This window comes from Festucalex cinctus, chromosome 2 (genome assembly GCF_051991245.1).
Source record: "Festucalex cinctus isolate MCC-2025b chromosome 2, RoL_Fcin_1.0, whole genome shotgun sequence".
Classification (NCBI taxonomy): Eukaryota; Metazoa; Chordata; class Actinopteri; order Syngnathiformes; family Syngnathidae; genus Festucalex; species Festucalex cinctus.
In genome coordinates, this window is record NC_135412.1 from 45140312 (window position 1) to 45158329 (window position 18018).

At 39.5% G+C, this 18018-nt stretch overlaps 1 protein-coding gene across 1 annotated transcript in view; it reads left to right on the forward strand.

Moving 5' to 3' along the window:
* LOC144014872 (myosin-7B-like) overlaps positions 1-18018 on the forward strand; it is a 508753-nt gene that overhangs the window by 68996 nt on the left and 421739 nt on the right. Inside the window, exon 3 of the mRNA XM_077515180.1 lies at positions 59-162. Coding sequence (XP_077371306.1) covers positions 59-162 — 104 coding nt within the window. The remainder of the gene's footprint in view (positions 1-58; positions 163-18018) is intronic.

Genomic DNA, 18018 nt, shown 5'->3' on the forward strand with positions numbered 1-18018 from the left:
GATTAGCATAAACTTCAACTACAAACATCACAACTACATAATTGTGCATGTTGTGCAGGCACGAAGCGTGTTTGGATGCCCGATGAAGTAGAAGCATACGTTGAAGTGGAGGTCCGAGAACGCAATGGAGACAAAACTACTGTGGAGACAAAAGACGGACGGGTGAGTTACCTCAGATTTATTCATGTTTAATAATGGACAGTAGATATTAGATTTTAATGAAAATTTGCATGTAAATATGCCAGATTATAAGCCATATCAAAGTTTCCATCTGTAATGCCTTGTTTTAATGTTGTCAGGTTGAAATCCCTAGTTTTGAGAGAAAAAAAATAGTTTTTAAGTTTTGGTCTTTGCATCTTTTCAAATGTCCAGTACTTTAGGAAAAAGATATTGACATCAAATTTTCAGGAACTGTTAAAAGATGAATGGAAAGTCAATTCCAGTCGCACGTAAGGACATCATCTGAGATTTGAACCATTTAAAGGTTTCAGAAGTTTGACCTTTCCCTAGACGAAATCAGACTCAACTTTGAAGATCACTTTGAGTTTACAATTAATCTTCTGAGGCATCATCAGACAAAGTTTGGTTCTTTTATTGTTGCTCGTTGTGATAGTTCTTAAATTAGGTCATATTACCGCAGTGGGAAATTTGATTTCATAATTTTGCCTCAAGCGGCACGGTGAGTGAGTGGTTAGCACGTCCGCTTCCCAGTACTGAAGACTGGGGTTCGAGTCCAGGCTCCGGCTTTCCTGGGTGGAGTTTGCATGTTCTCCCCGTCACTGCGTGGGTCTTCTCCGGGTACGCCGGTCTCCTCCCACATTCCAAAGACATGCAGGGCAGATTAATTGGCGCTCCGAATTGTCCCTAGGTGTGCTTGTGTGTGTGGATGGTTGTTTGTCTCTGTGTGCCCTGCGACTGGCTGGCAACTAGTCCAGGGTGTACCCCGCCTACTGCCCAAAGCCAGCTGAGATAGGCTCCAGCACCCCCCGTGACCCTTGTGAAGAATAAGCGGTCAAGAAAATGAATGGATGGACGGGTGTAATTTTGTCTCAATTAAAAGATTTTTTGCCATTTGGTGTGGTCTGTGACAAGTACGTTTATTGATAACTTATCATGGATGTTATGTCTCAAATCGTTACATCATCTTTAACAAAGCGTGATCAAAACGTCACATTTACAATACTCTACTGTACATTATTATATTAGCCTAATATTACACACGGACACAGACACGGACACCCAAGGTTCGAGTCTGGCCAGGGAGAGTGAGCAGTCTCACCTCTCACCTTGTACATTTTATTGCAGATCACATCATAACATCATAATCAATACATGGAAAATATCTTAGACTGTTTATTCAACTGAGAAATACACGTTTACTTCAACCACAACACAAAGTTTGTGAGTTTTCGGGAATCGCTGTGGGCGTGGTTACGCACTATTCGCCAAGAAAACACCAATTTTGAAGGCCTAAACATGCACAGAAACTCATGATACTTGGCACACCCATCTAACCTGGCAAAATGAGCAAGATTTTATCATGCATTGTGCGATTTTTCCAAAAATGATTCACTACCGCCCCCTAGAAATTTTTCACGAAGCAGCCCCGGTTTTACGTTTAAGCAAGATTTATGAAAGGTTTTAGGTATATGAAGGAGTCCAAGACCTACAAAAAAAAGTCTCTTGGACCCATATGCTATAATGAACAGTAAGTGAACTACGAATTTTTCAATGTCCCATTTTTGCGGCTTTTTGCACATTTTCAGTGGGCATACTTTTGCCCACTTCTCCAACACATTTCATCCAATTGACTTAAAACTGGGCCTGGACCATGTCAAGACTTGGGCCAACGAGAGGGGGAAAAATTTTGAGTTTTTGAAATGCTATATGACAGGGACGGAGCATCATATTTTGTGTTTCATATTTCCTTCGCCATGAAAGGGGAAATACTTAAAGGTCAAATTCCAACATTTCCATGTTAATCTTGATACCTTTAGAACACTTTTACAAAGCATAATTCTCATTACAAAGTGGTTATATAATAAGTTGTAAAGCAGTTTAATCACTAAATACAAGTCAGAAGGCATCCTCGAAGATTTGAATCGAGCGTCCTTGCATCTTCGGGTGTTTCCGGAGCCGTGACGTCAGAGACGCCAAAGTCACCACAGCAGCGTTCGGTTGTATGCGCTTGTGTTGAGTTGTTTTCCAGTTCCATGACGGTTTATCGTGTTGCATTTGCTTGCACTAATGGTCAAGGGAGTGACAAAAGCTTCTTTAGCTTTCCAAAGGAGGAAAAAAACTATGTGACCAGTGGATATGAAAAGTCATTCGGCAAGGAAGAAAACATGGTGAGTTATGCTCGCCAACCAAGCACTCAAGCTTTGTGCTGATCATTTTGAGGATTTAGTGCGACCGTTGTTGTTTCGTACTGTGCATCCGATATTTTTTTTATGACTGGTAAATGCAACTAAAGGTTGTCGCCACGTTAACTTGTCATGAACAGCCTACGCATTACTCTTATTCCCATTAGCACAGCGTGGCCGCCTGTTGATGTCTTTCAGCGTGGTGAGTTATGGTCGCCAGTCAAGCACTCAAAGCTTTGTGCTGATCATTTTGTGGATTTCATAGTTTAGTTGGTACAGTTGTTTCGTACAGTGTATCCGATAACGTTTTTATGAATGGAAAATGCAGCTCAAGGTTGCCGCCGCGTTAATTTTTCATGAATGGCCGACGCATTACTATTGTTTCCATTAGCACAACGTGGCCGGCTGTTGACGTTTTTCACGCTTTAGTGCTACAGAAAGTTGAAGTTGCTTGAGCAAATACATACAGATACAAAAGGAAGAGCAATTGAAAACCACTAGTAAACATTTATTCTAAAGAAACAAAAGGAAAAGAAAAGGTGTGGGCTCGACGCCACCGCGTGGTACACGTACCGCTCATGGCATACAAAACAAAACATTCCTCGCCAAAGAAGGAAAAAGGAAACCACTTCCACACAAAGAAAAGGAGCGCCACCTTGTGGCGTGGCGCCGCCACGGCCGATTGTTACAGCACTGTGTACCGTATGTTTTTTTTTTTTTTTTTTTTTTTTTTTACCACTCACTCACACATTCACAGACAAGCTCACTTCATGTAAGCCACATGGGGTCTCCTAGGCGGAGGAGCGAACCCGCGCCAACCGGCACCGAAGGCACTGTGTACAGTATGTGTTTATCTACAACTCCTCACTGGGGAGGAGAAGGGTGTAGCGTGCACTTCATTTCACAAATATGGCACTTTCCTGTACTTTAATTAATTCAATCTCCAGTGTAATAACCTTATTTATTGATTGATTGAATTTTTATTTGATTGAATTATTATTATTATTATTATTATTATTATTATTATTATTATTATTATTATTATTATTATTATTATTATTGATTCAATCTCTGGTGTAATAACCTTATTTATTGATGGATTGAATTATTTTTTATTTTGTTATCTGTTCTTATTGCTGCTGGACATGGAAATTTCCCAGAGGGAGCCATCCCAAAGGGATCAATAAAGTCAAGTCTAAGTCTAAGTCTAAGTTGTCCAGTCATCTGTTAGCACATCGTGACCATCCAGAGCCGTTCATAACTCCTTCCTGAAAGTCATACAATAGTCTTCCTTTTTCAGCTTCCACCATTTCGTCCTCTGCTCTGCCTTTGCCCTCTTTGTCTCCCTCTCACCACCAGAGTCATGCTACATACAACCATCCTATGCTGTCTGGCTACACTCTCACCTACCACTACTTTGCAGTCACTGATCTCCTTACACCGTCTACACAAGATGTAGTCCACCTGTGTACTTCTACCTCCACTCTTATCTTAAGTATTCACAACAGCCATTTCCATCTTTTTTTTTTTTTGCAAAATCAACCACCATCTGTCCTTCTGTGTTCCTCTCTTGGACACCAAATCTTCCCATCACCTCCTCATCTCCTCTATCTTCTGCACCAAAATGTTTATTGAAGTCTGCACCAGACAACTCTCTCACTTCTAGGGATGCTCTGTATCATTTCATCAAGTTCCAACTAAAAGCTCTCCTTCTCCTCCTCTCCAGCTCACATCCTACCTGTGACGCATACCCACTAACAACATTGATCATCACACTTTCGATTCCTCGCTTCAGGCTCACCACCCTATCTGGCACTCTTTTTACTTCCAGGACATTCTTGACAAACTCCTCGTTCACGATAACTCCTACTCCATTTCTCTTCGAATTTAAACCATGATAGAACTATTTGAAACCAGCTCCTAAACTTCTAGCTTTGCTCCCTTTCCATCTGGTCTCCTGAACACACAGTATGTCCACCTTCCTCCTCTGCATCATGTCAACCAGCTCTCTACCTTTTCCTGTCATACTTCCAACATTCATAGTTCCTACTTTAAGTCTTAGACTCTTGGTGTTCCTCTTCTCTTTCTTCCTACGAACACACCTTCCTGTATGTGTGGCTTGTAGAAAATGTAGGACTGAATCTGTATAAAAAAAAAAAGCATTTGCAACTTGTCCATTCACACCCTTATCAGATCCACAGGATCATCCCCCGAATAAAGGTGCAAATTAGGCAGGCCAAATGGACCCAGATGTCCCAGATTCTTCTTGTGGTACATTGAAAACAACAGTGCAACACCTCCCCTCACCTCCCCCGAACTGGGACTGACAAGTTTGCCCTAATTCTCCAATGTTTGAAAGTCCTTTGTGGCAAACTGCATTTCATCGTACAATCCAGGCAGGCACATCACCATAGACGAACAGCTTTAGCCAATAAAGTTTTGCAGCCCTTTCACCCAATATATTCCTTCCAAACCAGACAAGTTTGGGATAAAGTTCTGGGCGGCATGTGACCTAAAGACAACATATGTCTGTAACATGATCCCCTATCTTGGGAAAGACCCCAGCTGTCCCAAGGGGGTGAGAGTGGGGGAAGACATCGTGATGAATCATAGAGCCATTCCTGGACAAAGGAAGAACTGTGACAACGGACAATTTCTTTACATCTCAAAGAAATTGTCCGTTGTCACAGTTCTTCCTTTGTCCAGGAATGGCTCCATAAGCTTTATCACGACGTCTTCATATATTACATACATATTTTGTCTTTAGGTCACATGCCGCCCAGAAAAGCAGTTTGCCACAAAGGACCTCCAGTGGCTATGCACTGTTCACCAAGAAAACAGCGCCGATTTTGAGGGCCTAATCATGCACAGAAACTCATGATACTTGGCACACACATGGCCTGGCAAAATGAGCAATATTTTATCGTATAAAGTGTGATTTTTGCAAAAATGACTCAACTGTGCCTGGACCATGACTCCATAATTTTGTACAGAATTTGGATACTCTTTGTAAGTGTGATAACTAAGCTATTTATGAATATATTTTTTTATTTTGGACCACTCAAATTGTTCAATGGCATCAGACCTATCCATAAATTTATTTATTTATTTATTTATTTATTTATTTATTCGGCAAAAAAAACAAAAAAAAAACGCATTTTGAGGGCCTAAACATGCACAGAAACTCACACATCTGGACTGGCAAAATGAGCAATATTTTATCGTGTATTGTGCTATTTTTGCAAAAATGACTCAATTGTACCTGCACCATGACCACACATGGAATTCTGTACAAAATTTGGATACGTGTGATACCGGAACACTGACACTGTGACAGTACGTTCTTTGCACGGTGAGAAGTGCCTGAGCTCCGTCCCGGTGCGTTCGCCCCCTTAAAGCGCTGCAAAATAATAATAAAAAAAAAGAAAACACCCACTAACTCTGGCCAGCAGATGGCAGCATTGTAACTCTTTTCAATGGGATCCCGTGGATGCTTCACTTCCGCGACCACTTGTTTTTCCACAGAATGAAGCGCAATTTATCGAGCCACTTCTCGTCGTGAGCGCTCGACACTTGCCGAGCGTCAGCTTCGAGCGTAACATCACAAGCATGACCAGGCCACGTTTTACAATTTTTGACAAAAGAAAATGGCCGTTGTCAAGGGATTTCAGTTTTAACTTAGGAATAATAATAATAAATAATAATGGGACCAGACTGGTATCGTACCAGCGAAGTCATGGATAGGTATCAGTGTTTTACCCACTGAACCACGGAGAAAGGATATGAGAAACTGCTCCAATGTTATAATAATGAGGTGATTCACGGAGGGCTTATTTCTAACCACGTTTTATATTTTTATTTACAGAATTGATGGATGCACTTACTGTTAGTATATTACATTTTTATGTAAAACAATTGAACAATATCCATGTCTTAAATGAAAGTTGGGGGTGAAAGAAAAAACCCCAAAACATTTCACCACCGAGTTTCAAATCGGAACTTGCTTATTTCAAAATGCATCTGTGATCAAGTGACTTACCAAGTGAGCTAATGGATACGTGGAAGTGAGAGCAAATTGGCGTATTTGTCTTTCAAAGTATCATCTGATGCCAACGCTAATTGGGGACACGTGTTTAATAATTTCACATTTATTTACAGAATTGATGGATGCACTTAGGGTTACTATATTATTTTTTTAATGTAAAACAATTGAAATGAAAGTTGGGGGTGAAAAAAAAAATACAAAATTTCCCCACCAAGCTTCGAACCCGGACTTTTTTCTTGAAATGTAACCACAGTCAAGTTACTTAGCAGGTGAGCTAATGGGGTTTGGTGCAAAGCAGAGCAAATTGGCGTATATGTCTTTCAAAGTGTCATCCAATGTTGAAAGGGATAAACGTTAATTGGGGACACGTGTTTAATAATTTCACTATAACGCATTTCCTGATATGATAGTCAGTTGGTATACTTAATATCCGTTTACATAATTGTCACAGTCACATGTGCAGTGTACAGTCGGCGGGGGTGTTTGAACATGCGACCTGCTGCTTACTGTACATGCACTCTCTCAACTGCGCCACTGTGCAGGATCAGAACGCCTGTCATAATGGTCTGTTGTATGTATGGAAGTGGGCGTGGAAAATGGGACTTAGAAAAAATTCAGTGTCTGTCCCATTAAAATGAATGGGAAAAAAGTTCATATTTAACATTAAATTATGCGAGTACTGTAAGTAATATGGAGTCAGACGATATATACCCCGAAAGGCGTGAATTTTCTCAGCAAGTTGAAATTTGAACGGTGTAAATCGGAAATATTATGTTTGACGGCAAAAAAGTGAGGAGAATAAAATGCTATAATAACTAGACTAAGCAATTTCTGAAGAAATTGCGTGGGATGCTGAAAGCCGACGCAAATAGCTGAATGCTAAGCTGACTGCTAATAGCAGAATGCTATTGTTATCATTGAAGTGTGAAATGTAATTGAGAGATGTCTTGCTGAACCAGAATGCATTAAATAAAACGTATGTTAAATTAATAAAGAAAGATACATTGGCTGTAAATTACATATGAGAAATTATGAATGAATTATAAATGAAAAGACTGAAATTTAAATTCAACCAGTCTGAGATTGAATTTGAACCCTCACCTCCTGTTTACTGTTCAATGAGCTACTGCACTGCCAATCTATCCACTGACCCACAGAAGACTTGGTGGCATCACTGAAGTGTTGTGAAATGGAAGCAGCGAATGTGTCTGAACATGCAATAAAATGTATGTTAAATAAAGAAAGATAAATTGGTTGTAAATTACAAATGAGAAATTATGGTTGAATTATAAATGAAAAGAAGAAAGTTTTAGTTTTAACTAAAAAAAAAAAAGAAGTATGTCCATGTCCAAAAGTTGCTCCATCCGAGGTTTGAACCAGCGAACCATTCGTAGGGCTGTCTTTGCTATGCAAGCGCTTAAGCCAGTGAGCCACCGGACCTGTGAGCAGCAGAGCGAATTGGCGTATTTGTAGTTCAAAGTGTCACCTGACGCTGAAAGTCATCAGCGCTGATTTGGGACACATGTGTTTGATCATGTCAGTATAACGCATTTCCTGGTGTGATAGTCAGTTGGTATACTTAATATCTGTTTATGTAATTGCCACAGACATATGTGCAATGTACAGTCGGCGGTGGGCTTTGAACCTGCGACCTCCTGCTTACTGTACATGCACTCTCCCAACTGCGCCACGAAGCAATATCTGAAAGCAAGTCAAGATGGTCTGTTGTATGTATGGAAGTGGGCGTGGAAAATGGGACTTAGAAAAAATTCAGTGTCAGTCCCATTAAAACTGAATGGGGAAAAGTAGATTTTTAACATTAAATTATGCGAGTACTGTAAGTAATATGAAGTCAAACGATAAATAGCCCGAAAGGCGTGAATTTTGTCAGCAAGTTGAAATTTGAACGGTGTAAATCGGAAGTATAATGTAGGAGTAGTTTGATTGCAAAAAGTGTTGAGAATAAAATGCTATAATAATAATAATAAGTTTAAGTATAAGTATAATAATAATAAAGGTTAGAAACAACATATGTGGGATGCTTTCAGCATCCCACAACTAGACTAAGCAATTTCTGAAGAAATTGCGTGGGATGCTGAAAGCCGAATGCTCATAGCTGAATGCTAAGCTGACTGCTAATAGCAGAATGCTATTGTAATCATTGAAGTGTGAAATGTAATTGAGAGATGTCTTGCTGAACCAGAATGCATTAAATAAAACGTATGTTAAATGAATAAAGAAAGATACATTGGCTGTAAATTACATATGAGAAATTATGAATGAATTATAAATGAAAAGACTGAAGTTCAAATTCAACCAGTCTGAGACTGATATTGAACCCTCACCAACTGACTGTTCAATGAGCTACTGCACTGCCAATCTATCCACTGACCCACAGAAGACTTGGGGCATCACTGAAGTGTTGTGAAATGGAAGCAGCGAATGTGTCTGAACATGCAATAAAATGTATGTTAAATGAATAAAGAAAGATAAATTGGTTGTAAATTACAAATGAGAAACTATGGATGAATTATAAATGAAAAGACGAAAGTTTTAGTTTTAACTAAAAAAAAAAAAAAAGAAGTATGTCCATGTCCAAAAGTTGCTCCATTCGAGGTTTGAACCAGCCAACCATTCATCGGGCTGTCTTTGCTATTCACCTGGCGCAAGCACTTAAGCCAGTGAGCCACCGGACCTGTGAGCAGCAGAGCGAATTGGCGTATTTGTAATTCAAAGTGTCACCTGACGCTGAAAGCCATCAGCGTGAATTTGGGACACATGTGTTTGATCATGTCAGTATAACGCAATTCCTGGTATGATAGTCAGTTGGTATACTTAATATCCGTTTATGTAATTGCCACGGACATATGTGCAATGTACAGTCGGCGGTGGGCTTTGAACCTGTGACCTCCTGCTTACTGTACATGCACTCTCCCAACTGCGCCACCGAGCAATATCAGAAAGAAAGTCAAGATGGTCTGTTCTATGTATGGAAGTGGGCGTGGAAAATGGGACTTAGAAAAAATTCAGTGTCAGTTCCATTAAAACTGAATGGGGAAAAGTAGATCTTTAACATTAAATTATGCGAGTACTGTAAGTAATATGAAGTCAAACGATAAATACCCCGAAAGGCGTGAATATTGTCAGCAAGTTGAAATTTGAACGGTGTAAATCGGAAGTATAATGTAGGAGTAGTTTGATTGCAAAAAGTGTTGAGAATAAAATGCTATAATAAGTATAATAATAATAACTAGACTAAGCAATTTTTGAAGAAATTGCATGGGATGCTGAAAGCCGAATGCTAATAGCTGAATGCTAAGCTGACTGCGAATAGCAGAATGATTGATAATACTCTGCTGCCACCTGCTGGCCGATTTTGAAACATGGAACCTAATAACTCCCAATGGTTGAAGCCATCACTTTCTGTCAAGCTGCTTGTCAAAGCTTTCTCTCTGCTCTTGTGTAAAAAAACAACAAAAACAAAAAAACAAAAAAACAACAACATGTACACGTGTTTGGGAGTGAAATGGAAAGTATTCAACGTTTTTGGGTTTGAATGTGAATTGCTCATTTAAAACTTTAAAAACTCAAAAATGGTCAGACAAAAACACTATTGTGAAGATATTTTGTGAAATTATAGAATGCATTATGCAATATGGATTAATTTTGAAGAAATAGTTTGTCAAATGACATTTAACGCAATAGATGTTAATTTGTTGTGTTATGACTAAACTGAGAAAAAAAAAAAAAGTTGCTCCACCCGAGGTTTGAACCAGCGAACCATTCGTAGGGCTGTCTTTGCTATGCAAGCGCTTAAGCCAGTGAGCCACCGGACCTGTGAGCAGCAGAGCGAATTGGCGTATTTGTAGTTCAAAGTGTCACCTGACGCTGAAAGTCATCAGCGCTGATTTGGGACACATGTGTTTGATCATGTCAGTATAACGCATTTCCTGGTGTGATAGTCAGTTGGTATACTTAATATCTGTTTATGTAATTGCCACAGACATATGTGCAATGTACAGTCGGCGGTGGGCTTTGAACCTGCGACCTCCTGCTTACTGTACATGCACTCTCCCAACTGCGCCACGAAGCAATATCTGAAAGCAAGTCAAGATGGTCTGTTGTATGTATGGAAGTGGGCGTGGAAAATGGGACTTAGAAAAAATTCAGTGTCAGTCCCATTAAAACTGAATGGGGAAAAGTAGATTTTTAACATTAAATTATGCGAGTACTGTAAGTAATATGAAGTCAAACGATAAATAGCCCGAAAGGCGTGAATTTTGTCAGCAAGTTGAAATTTGAACGGTGTAAATCGGAAGTATAATGTAGGAGTAGTTTGATTGCAAAAAGTGTTGAGAATAAAATGCTATAATAATAATAAGTTTAAGTATAATAATAATAATAATAACTAGAGCTGCGAGCAGCTATAAAGGGCCCTCGCAGCCCGGGCCACGTTGGGGTCCTTGCACGTTGGGGTACTTGCACGTTGGGGTACTGGCACATTGGGGTACTGGCATATTGGAAGCAAAATTTCTTTGAAAATGGCATAATAAACGTTTACATGTAGAATATTTTTTTGCCAGTGTGTGTGTGTCAAGCTCAACGGGTTTTGGTGATTGTTAAGACCTGCAAAAATCAGCGTCCTTTTTTATTTTTAGGCAATGAGTTGCCCTGATTGGTATTTTTTTGTAAAAGTGTATATACACATCATCGCTCGTTGTACTCATTGCACAATGTTACTTTTATTGTCCAAAGGGGCAATCAAAAATGAATAAAACAAAATGGAAACGTACATACGTTTGGATCGGTGTGAAGCCAGTGAACAATTTGAGTGGTGGAAACTAAAAGAATATTCATAAATGACTTAGTTATCACACTTAGAATGAGTGTACATTTTTTGTACAAAATACCGTATGTGGGGTATTTTATTTTTTTTATATAAGCCTCAAGGGCTAGGTGGCGCTGTATTTATAACTGAATGTTGTCATAGAGATACCTTCAGGCCTTGATTATAAGCATACATGTCAAGTGTGGGATTTTTTTTGGAGCATGTACCGTGGAGTTATTAAGCATATCCTTCATTCACGATATTGCTTTTAATGTCCATAGAGGCTATCAAAAATAAATAAAAATATATATATGTTTGGATAGGTCTGATGCCAGTGAACATTTTGAGTGGTGGAAACTAAAAGAATATTCATAAATGACTTCGTTATCACACTTAGAATGAGTTTACATTTTTTGTACAAAATACCGTATGTGGGGTATTTTTTTTTCTTGCCTCAAGGGCTAGGTGGCGCTGCATATATAACTGAATGTTGTCATAGAGATAACTTCAGGCCTTGACGATAAACATACATGTCAAGTTTGGGATTTTTTGGAGCATGTCCCGGGGAGTTATCAAGCATATCCTTTTACATTGCGAAACACAAATTTTGATGCCCCGCCCTCATCATATAGTATTTCGAAAAGTCAAAATTTTTCCCCCTGTCGTTGGCTCAGGTCTTGACATGGTCCAGGCCAAGTCTTAACTCAGTCGGATGAAACGTGTAGGAGAAGTGGGCAAAAGTCTGCCCCCTGTGAATGTGCAAAAATCGTCAAAAATGGGACATTCAAAAATTCGTAGCTCACTTCCTGTTCATTTTAGCATATGGGTACAAGAGACTTTTTTGTAGGTCTTGGGCTCCCTCATACACCTAAAAATTTTCGTAGATCTTGCTTAAACGTACAACCGGGGCTGCTTCATTAAAAATTCCTAGGGGGCGCTATTGAGTCATTTTTGTAAAAATAGCACAATCAACAATAAAATATTGTTCATTTTACCAGGCCAGATGTGTGTGCCAAGTTTCATGAGTTTCTGCGCATGTTTAGACCCTCAAAACTGGCGTTGTTTTCTTGGCGAACAGTGCTTAGCCACGCCCACAGCGATTCGCGAAAACTCACAAACTTCGTGTTGTGACATCATGAAGGCCGAATCCCTCATCTGAGCAAATATGAGGTAGGTCCAGTTAACGTGTTTGGAGAAAAACGTAGAAGAAAATTCGTAAGAAAAAAAATTGCCACTAGGTGGCGCTATCAGTAAGATGAAATATAAGTTCATAGATGACTTTAGGGCTGGACTCTCATCAAATGTGTGAAATTTTGAGAAGATAGGATCATCTCGGTCAAGTTAATGCAGCTTTTATTGTCACAAAAAATCTTTAGACTTTGCGGCACCGTAGCGGCCACGCCCTTTGGCGAAAAGTTACAATATTCGGTGTGGGGCATGATCAACATCTTAAGGCTTTTCTGACCAATTTTCAGCTGGATCCCTTCAACGAGCTCAGCGCAGTAGCTAAAAACGTAAAGTATGACATTTATTGTTACCACTAGGTGGCGCTATATGTATAACTGAATTTTATCATATAGATGTTTTCAGGCCGTGACTATTACGTTGCCTGAGAAGTTTGAGATTTTTTGGAGCTTGAACATGGGAGTTATTAAGCATTTGCTCTTTCTGGACAAATGAAATTTTAAAGGCAATATTTGATGCCCCGCCCCCATCATATAGTATTTCGAAAAGGCAAGACTTTTTGCCCAGTTGTTCTCTCAGGTCTTGAGATGATAAATGCCAAGTTTGAAGTCAATTGGATGAAGAATGTTTGCAAAGGGGGAAAAAGCATGACCACAGTGAATGTGCCAAAATAGGCCAAAATTGGACATTAAAAAATTCATAGCTCATTTCCTGTACATTTTAGCTACATGGTCCGAATAGACATTTTTGTGCATCTTGGGGTGCTACACGTGCCTGCCACTTTTCGTTGCTCTAGCTCAAACGTGCCGGGCTTGGTTTTTATTTTTATATGCTAGGGGGCGCTATAGAGTCGCGTTGTTATGACGACTTCATAATATCAAATTTTTCGCCGGGCCTGAGGAGTATGCAAAGTTCGGTGAGTTTTCGTGAATATTTAGGTACCCAAAATCGCGATCGTTTGCGGAGAATAAAGAAGAAGAAGAATAATAATAACTAGAGCTGCGAGCAGCTATAAAGGGCCCTCGCAGCCCGGGCCACGTTGGAGTCCTTGCACGTTGGGGTACTTGCACGTTAGGGTACTGGCACGTTGGGGTACTGGCATATTGGAAGCAAAATTTCTTTGAAAATGGCATAATAAACGTTTACATGTAGAATATTTTTTTTGCCAGTGTGTGTCAAGCTCAACGGGTTTTGGTGATTGTTAAGACCTGCAAAAATCAGCGTCCTTTTTTATTTTTAGGCAATGAGTTGCCCTGATTGGTACTTTTTGTAAAAGTGTATATATACATCATCGCTCGTTGTACTCATTGCACAATGTTACTTTTATTGTCCAAAGGGGCAATCAAAAATGAATAAAACAAAATGGAAACGTACATACGTTTGGATCGGTGTGAAGCCAGTGAACAATTTGAGTGGTGGAAACTAAAAGAATATTCAGAAATGACTTAGTTATCACACTTAGAATGAGTTTACATTTTTTTGTACAAAATACCGTATGTGTTTTTTTTTTTTATATAAGCCTCAAGGGCTAGGTGGCGCTGTATTTATAACTGAATGTTGTCATCGAGATACCTTCAGGCCTTGATTATAAGCATACATGTCAAGTGTGGGATTTTTTTTGGAGCATGTACCGTGGAGTTATTAAGCATATCCTTCATTCACGATATTGCTTTTAATGTCCACAGAGGCTATCAAAAATAAATAAAAATATATATATGTTTGGATAAGTCTGATGCCAGTGAACATTTTGAGTGGTGGAAACTAAAAGAATATTCATAAATGACTTCGTTATCACACTTAGAATGAGTTTACATTTTTTGTACAAAATACCGTATGTGGGGTATTTTTTTTTCATGCCTCAAGGGCTAGGTGGCGCTGCATATATAACTGAATGTTGTCATAGAGATAGCTTCAGGCCTTGACGATAAACATACATGTCAAGTTTGGGATTTTTTGGAGCATGTACCGGGGAGTTATGAAGCATATCCTTTTTCAGTGCGAAACACAAATTTTGATGCCCCGCCTTCATCATATAGTATTTCGAAAGGTCAAGATTTTTCCCCCTGTCGTTGGCTCAGGTCTTGACATGGTCCAGGTCAAGTCTTAACTCAGTCAGATGAAACGTGTAGGAGAAGTGGGCAAAAGTCTGCGCCCTGTGAATGTGCAAAAATTGTCAAAAATGGGACATTCAAAAATTCGTAGCTCACTTCCTGTTCATTTTAGCATATGGGTCCAAGAGACTTTTTTGTAGGTCTTGGGCTCCCTCATACACCTAAAAATATTCGTCGTTCTTGCTTAAACGTACAACCGGGGCTGCTTCGTTAAAAACTTCTAGGGGGCGCTATTGAGTCATTTTTGTAAAAATAGCACAATCAACAATAAAATATTGCTCATTTTACCAGGCCAGATGTGTGTGCCAAGTTTCATGAGTTTCTGTGCATGTTTAGACCCTCAAAACTGGCGTTGTTTTCTTGGCGAACAGCGCTTAGCCACACCCACAGCAATTCGCGAAAACTCACAAACTTCGTGTTGTGACATCATGAAGGCCGAAACCCTCATCTGAGCAAATATGAGGTAGGTCCAGTTAACGTGTTTGGAGAAAAACGTAGAAGAAAATTCGTAAGAAAAAAAATTGCCACTAGGTGGCGCTATCAGTTAGATGAAATATAAGTCAGTAGATGTCTTTAGGGCTGGACTCTCATCAAATGTGTGAAATTTTGAGAAGATAGGATCATCTCGGTCAAGTTAATGCAGCTTTTATTTTCACGAAAAATCTTCAGACTTTGCGTCACCGTAGCGGCCACGCCCTTTGGCGAAAAGTTACAATATTCGGTGTGGGGCATGATCAACATCTTAAGGCTTTTCTGACCAATTTTCAAATGGATCCCTTCAACAAGCTCAGCACAGTAGCTAAAAATGTAAAGTATGACATTTATTGTAACCACTAGGTGGCGCTATATGTATAACTGAATTTTATCATATAGATGTTTTCAGGCCGTGACTATTACGTTGCCTGAGAAGTTTGAGATTTTTTGGAGCTTGAATATGGGAGTTATTAAGCATTTGCTCTTTCTGGACAAATGAAATTTTAAAGGCAATATTTGATGCCCCGCCCCCGTCATATAGTATTTGAAAAAGGCAAGATGTTTTGCCCAGTTGTTCTCTCAGGTCTTGAGATGATAAATGCCAAGTTTGAAGTCAATTGGATGAAAAATGTTTGCAAAGGGGGAAAAAGCATGACCACAGTGAATGTGCCAAAATAGGCCAAAATTGGACATAAAAAAATTCATAGCTCACTTCCTGTACATTTTAGCTACATGGTCCCAATCGACTTTTTTGTGCGTCTCGGGGTGCTACACGTGCCTGCCAATTTTTGTTGCTCTAGCTCAAACGTGCCGGGCTTGGTTTTTATTTTTCTACGCTAGGGGGCGCTATCGAGTCGCATTGTTATGACGACTTAATAATATCAAATTTTTCGCCGGGCCTGAGGAGTGTGCAAAGTTCGGTGAGTTTTCGTGAATGTTTAGGTACCCAAAATCGCGATCGTTTGCGGAGAATAAAGAAGAAGAAGAAGAATAATAATAATAATAATAATAATAATAATAATAATAATAATAATAATTTTTACAAAAACAATAGGGACCTCGCAGCGGTCGCTGCTCGGGCCCTAATAACTAGAGCTGCGAGCAGCTATAAAGGGCCCTCGCAACCTGGGTCACGTTGGGGTACTTGCACGTCGGGGTACTGGCACGTTGGGGTACTATCAAATCGGACAAGGACCATCTAAAATGTTTTTGACAAGCTTTGTGAGTGCAAAAGGCCAAAGATGGTGTGCAATTCCCAAAATAAATTCAAAATGGCGGACTTCCTTTTAGGTTTAGCATACGGCTACAGAATACCTTTTGTAGGTCTTAAGCTAATAGGTATGCCTCCCAGTTTTCACAAATCTAGGTCAAGTCATCTTTAGTTGTGTATCGCTTGAATCATACAATTGGAAATGCTCCATAAAAATGCATAGAGGGCGCTATTGAGCACAACGTTGGGTTACTTGCACGTCAGGGTACTGGCACGTTGGGGTACTGTTACATGGAACAAGGACCATTTAAAATGTTAGTTTTTTCCATGCCTTGTCTGTGCAAAGTTTAATGAAAGAGGCCAAAAATGATGTATAATTCCCAAAATAAAATCAAAATAGCGGACTTCCTCTTTGGTTTGGCAAATGGCTACATAATACTTTTTTGTAGGTATTAGGCTGATAGGGGTCTGTCCTAATTTTCACAAATCTAGCAGAATCATACAATCGGAAATACTTCATAAAAATGTCTAGAGGGCGCTATTTATTGCAAATTGCACAATAAATCTCAAAAAATTCATGTTCATGACAAGTCTGATGTGTTTGCAAAGTTTCATGAGTTTTCACACATGTATAGATAAAAAAACAAAGCAGCACTTTACTTGGCAAACAATGCATCGCTATAGCAGCAGCGTGCGACAAAATAAAAAACTTTCGATAACTTTGCATCTTAAACATCTTAAGATGAAACATACCAAGTTTGAAGACGGTCGGATGAACTTTGTACGAGGAGTTCGTTAAAATATGACCCCTGAAAAAGGCCACAAAAAATGGCAACAAATCCCATCGTAAATCAAAATGGCAGACTTCCTGTTTGGTTTAGCACATGGTTCCAAGAGACTTTTTTGTACATCGTGGGCTCTTATGTATGCCTGCAAATTATCATCGCGCTAGGTGAAACGTACAACCGGGAATGCTTCGTTAAAGAGGAGTTTTCTAGCTCAAAATGTGATGCCCGGCCCCTGGGGGACTTCCTGTTGGGTTTAGCACATGGCACCAAGAGACTTTTTTGTACATTGTGGGCTGTTACATATGTCTACAAATTTTTGTAGCTCTAGCTACTTCGTACAACTGGGAATGCTTCATTAAGAAGGATTTTTTTCCTTTGCAAAAAGTGCATGCCACGACAACAGCGTGCGACGAAATAAAGAGCTTTCAATAACTTTTCATCCTCAACATCTTAAGATGAGTCACACCAAGTTTGAAGATGATCGGATAAATTCTGTAGGAGGAGTTCGTTAAAATAAGACCCCTACGAAATGGCCCAAAAAATGGCAACACATTCCAAAGTAAATCAAAATGGCGGACGTCCTGTTAGGTTTAGCATATGGTTCAAAAAGAGTTTTTTGTACCTCGAGGGCTGTTATATACCTCTACAAATTTTGGTAACTCTAGGTGAAACGTACAGCCGGGTATGCTTTGTTAAAGAGGAGTTTTTTAGCTCAAAATGTGATGCCCGGCCCCTGGGGGACTTCCTGTTGGGTTTAGCACAGGGCACCAAGAGACTTTTTTTGTACATCTTGGGCTGTTACATATGTCTACAAATTTTCGTAGCTCTCGCTGTTTCGTACAAATGGGAATGCTTCTTTAAGGATATTTTTTTTCCTTTGCAAACAGTGCATGCCATGACAACAGCGTGCGACGAAATACAAAGCTTTCAATAACTTTTCATCTTCAACATCTTAAGATGAATCACACCAAGTTTGAAGATGATCGGATAAACACTGTAGGAGGAGTTCGTTAA